General features: G+C 43.6%; 1 protein-coding gene across 1 annotated transcript; it reads right to left on the bottom strand.

Annotated features, from left to right (window-relative positions):
• Positions 1 to 2,598: 2,598 nt before the first annotated feature.
• Positions 2,599 to 3,537, bottom strand: LOC128830215 (olfactory receptor 51G2-like). Its single transcript, XM_054016001.1, has one exon. The coding sequence runs from the start codon at positions 3,535 to 3,537 to the stop codon at positions 2,599 to 2,601; it is 939 nt and encodes a 312-aa protein (XP_053871976.1).
• Between the last annotated feature and the right edge of the window lie 1,249 nt (positions 3,538 to 4,786).

The following is a 4,786-nucleotide window of genomic DNA, read 5'->3' as shown; positions in this document are numbered from 1 at the left end:
GTTAGTGACTCTGAAATGCTCAGGGAGATTAGAGTGGCTATTAAAATAAAAAAACTCAATAATAATAATGGGGGATTTCAACTATCCCCATATTGATTGGCTACATATCACCTCAAGAAGGGATGGTGAGATAAAGTTTCTTGACACCTTAAATGACTGTTTCTTGGAGCAGCTAGTCCTGGAACCCGCAGGAGGAGAGGCAATTCTTGATTTAGTCCTAAGTGGAGCTCAGGATCAGGTCCAAGAGGTGAATATAGCTGGACCGCTTGGTAATAGTGACCATAATATCATTAAATTTAACATCCCTGCAGCAGGGAAAACTCCACAGCTGCCCAACACTATAACATTTCATTTCAGAAAGGGGAACTACACAAACATGAGGAGGTTAGTGGAACAGAAATTAAAAGGTACAGCACCAAAAGTGAAATCCCTGCAAGCTGCAAGAAACCTTTTAAAGACAGTATAATAGAGGCTCAACTTAAATGTATACCCCAATTTAAAAAACAGATTAAGAGAACCAAAAAAGAGCCACAGTGGTTAAACAACAAAGTAAAAGAAGCAGTGAGAGTCAAAAAGGCATCCTTTAAAGAGTGGAGGATAAATCCTAATGAGGAAAATAGAAAAGAGCATAAACTCTGGCAAATGAAGTGTAAAAATACAATTAAAAAGACCAAAAAAGAATTTGAAGAACAGCTAGCCAAAAACTCCAAAAGTAATAGCAAGAAAAAAAATTAAATACATCAGAAGCAGAAAGTCTGCTAAACAACCAGTGGGGCCACTGGATGATCAAGGTGCTAAAGGAGCACTCAAAGACGATAAGGCCATTGCAGAGAAACTAAATGAATTCTTTGCATTGGTCTTCACTTTGGGGATGTGAGGGAGATTCCCAAACCTGAGCCATTCTTTTTGGGTTACAAATCTGAGGAACTGTCCCAAATTGAGGTGCCATTAGAGGAGGTTTTGGAACAAATTGATAAACTAAACAGTAATAAGTCTCCAGGACCTGATGGTATTCACCCAAGAGTTCTGAAGGAACTGAAATGTGAAATTGCAGTACTACTGTTGTCTGTAACCTATCATTTAAATCAGCTAATGTAACACCAATTTTTAAAAAAGGGCTCCAGAGGTGAACCTGGCAACTACAGGCCAGTAAGCCTCACTTCAGTACTTGGCAAATTGGTTGAAACTATCGTAAAGAAAAAAATTGTCAGACACATAGATGAACATAATTTGTTGGGAAATAGTCAACATGGTTTTTGTAAAGGGAAATCACACTTCACCAATCTACTAGAATTCTTTGAGGGGGGTCAAAAAGTATGCAGACAAAGGAGATCCAGTGGATATAGTATATTTAGATTTTCAGAAAGCCTTTGACAAGGTCCCTCACCAAATGCCCTTAAGCAAAGTAAGCAGTCATGGGATAAGAGGGAAGGTTCTCTCATGGATTGGCAACTCGTTAAAAGATAGGAAACAAAGGATAGAAATAAATGGTCAGTTTTCAGAATGGAGAGAGGTAAATAGTGGTGTTCCCCACGGATCTGTACTGGGCCCAGTCCTATTTAACATATTCATAAACGATCTGAAAAAGAGGTGGCAAAATTTGCAGTTGATACAAAACTACTCAAGATAGTTAAGTCCCAGGCAGACTGTGAAGAGCTACAAAAGGATCTCACAAAACTGGGGAGGGGACTCCTGCCTGTGTCCCTCATTTGCATTTTTAATGCAAATGGGCTGGGCTGGGATAGGCGCTAGCTGTGCCTCTGTGCGGGAGCCAAGGACCATTTCCACCAATTTCCAAGCAGATGGAGCAGCAAAACAGAGGGGAGTAGGAGGAAATCTGGTCCTGAGTCTCTTGCCAGGACTCCTGTGTGTCCGACCCTCACTCGCACACGCAGCTCTGCTCTGCCTTGGTGGGGAGAGGGCTGAGTAGGTGTGTGGTATGCAGAGATATCAAGGGTGGTGGGGGGTGGGACAGATATGCCTGCATGGCTTCTCCTGGGGGTCCTTCATTAATCATGTCTCTGACATGACTCAGTCATGAACACCTGACTGAGGGCATAGGGGGAGGGTGGGTGTCCATGCCCCTTAAATAGCCCCTGTCCACATCTGGTGCAGCCCTCATGGTTCCCACAGCACCCAGAGTGCTCATTAAGGTCCAGAACTGTGACTGGAAAACAGCCCTGCAGCTTTTTTCATGGCCCCTGGATGTTTAATATGAGCTGGGACAGTGACAGGCCAGGTGTAAAGGGAAACAGCATCCACATCCCTTCTCTTTATTGACTGTATCAATAGATACTGTGAGCTTGGAGTAGCCACTGATACGGCTCTTTATGGGCCAACATCCCATCGGTCCACGGGCTCTCAACGAAAACAGAGCTTTCTAATCTCCTTCCCCCAGTACACTGTCCTCCCTCGCCAGGAGTTGGGCACAATTCCTCTACCATTGTTCCAGGCCTTATACGCCACGTGAACCTCCCTCTACAATGTGGAGATAAGTAGCTCATGTCATCTTGGATATAAGGTTCCAGGTTGGAATAGGTATCCCATTTTTTCATCTCCCATGTCACCAGCACTGGACCAGGGAGGTGAATTGACCGTTCACTTAACGAGGGCCCTGATTATCCTCCTACGAAGGTGTTTGCTTTTCACGCTGTACACAATTGGGTTCATCAAGGGCGGGACCAGCAGGGAGATGTATCCCAGGAGAATCTGAAGTATGGGAGAAGAGCCCTTCCCGAATCTGTGTATCATAGACAGGCCGATCTCTGGCGTGTAGAAGAGCAGGACGGCACAGAGGTGGGAGACGCAGGTGTTCAGGGCCCTGAGGCACTCTGTGTGGGAAACAACACTTAATACTGTTTTGATGATCATCACATACGAGAGGAAGATGAGCAGCGAATCCAACCCCATTGTTAAGAGCGTAGTAAACAAACCATAGATGTTGTTGATTCTGATATCAGAACAAGCCATCTTCATGACCTCCTGGTGCAGGCAGTAGGAGTGGGAGAGGACATTGGCTCGACAGTATTGGAAACGTCTCAGGAGAAAGGGAAGTGGTAGTATTACGGCCACCCCTCTTAGCACAAATGCCAGTCCCATCTTGGCTGTTCTTGGAAGGGTTAAGATGGAAGCATATCTCAGCGGTTCACGGATCGCAATGAAGCGGTCAAATGCCATCAACAAGAGCAGGGAGGATTCAATGCACTGAAGTGAGTGGATGAAGAACAGCTGGGCAAAACAGGCATCGAGGCTGATCTCCCTAGAGTTAAATAAGTATATGCCCAGTATCGTCGGTATTGTGACTATTGATAAGGCAAGGTCTGTGATGGCCAACATGGAAAGGAAAATGTACATGGGCTCGTGAAGGCTTGAATCTGTTTTTACAATGAACAGAATGAGTGAATTTCCTACTATTGAAATAACATACATTAAACAGAAGGGAACAGAGATCCAGAGATGAACGTCTTCCTGACCTGGTAGCCCGGTGAGAAGGAACACTGCAGAGCTAAATTTGGTATCATTGAGAGGTGACATCATGGACTGGGGAGGTCCGAGGAGTATTGAACTTTCCTTTCTAAAAGGAAAAAGAACATTATATTTAACAAGACATCTTTCTGCTCTCAATGCAAGTCTAGAGAGCAAAAACATAGAGTTGGATTTATGGCACCAATAGGAAGATAGGCATTGCCAGTTTGGATGAAACCTGTGATCCATTTAGCCCTGTATCCAGTGGCCAATTTATATCCTTCAGAAGAAGATGGAAGAAGCCCTGCATGAGGCAGCTATGAAATAACCCGCACTCAGGGAAAGTTTCCCCCTGACAACCACTCATTAGACATAATTTGTTGTATAAAACAGGAAGGTTTAGAGCCCTTCCAATAGTTTTTCAATTAATCCTGATCACGGTAATTGAATATTTTGTTTACCCATATATCCATCCAGTCCCTCTTTGAATCGTGCTAAGCTCTTGGCTACATTGATATCTTGTGGCTGTGAGTTCTGTAGCCTACTTGAGTACTCTGCAATTTTACAGTTGTGACCTTCCCAATTACACCCTTTCTGGCCCTCCAATTCTAAGTGTGGCTCATTGTATCATGATGTGTGTCATGGCAAGAGCATTATTAAAACAGTCATCGTATTTATCTGTCCTGTATTGAAGCCATTCATAAACTTATGTTTTTTGCCTCACTATCTATCTATCTATCTGATCATTTTCTCCACTCCTGAGAGTTCGAATTATGCCACTGCCTCTTTCGAGCACATGGGATAAATTCTTAGGGACATGTGTTTAATTCAATAACAGTGACTGCATCATTCCAGATTTACATGTGTAAATTCGATCAGAAATGGGTTCTATTAACTTTCCCTTAGCAAACGGTCTCAGTGATACACTCTGACCCCCAAGAATCCCTCTAAGAGAAGCTGGAGTGCTTTGCCTGGACAGTGTTCCTTGAATCCAGAGAGTTTTATCCGCCTACAGGCTTCTCTTCATCCTCACAGGACCTGCATCCTCTCCTCATGCAAGGGTTTGTAGATATCTACCAAGTTACAAGCTAAGATAAAGTTACCATATTGGCATAACAAATGGGTGAATAGTGCAAACAATAGATTTCCACTAATATCCAGGTGAGTGTGCAAGTTACTTCAGCCATGCTTGTGTAACAGGTAATGGGCGTCAATTACATACAACCACTATGACACTCCCCTTTCCTGCACCTGAGCTCTAATCTGCTGAAACACTGACCGGCAATTCTGTTCTGTCAGGACTTTTTGGAAAGGTTTGTGC

The sequence above is a fragment of the Malaclemys terrapin genome, chromosome 1 (assembly GCF_027887155.1).
Source record: "Malaclemys terrapin pileata isolate rMalTer1 chromosome 1, rMalTer1.hap1, whole genome shotgun sequence".
Taxonomy (NCBI): Eukaryota; Metazoa; Chordata; order Testudines; family Emydidae; genus Malaclemys; species Malaclemys terrapin.
The sequence above is the reverse complement of the archived record's forward strand: the minus strand, read 5'-3'. Positions and strand labels throughout refer to the sequence as shown.

Excerpts from the sequence above, each read along its gene's own strand:
- LOC128830215 (XM_054016001.1), bottom strand. The coding sequence starts at position 3,537 with ATGATGTCACCTCTCAATGATACCAAATTTAGCTCTGCAGTGTTCCTT.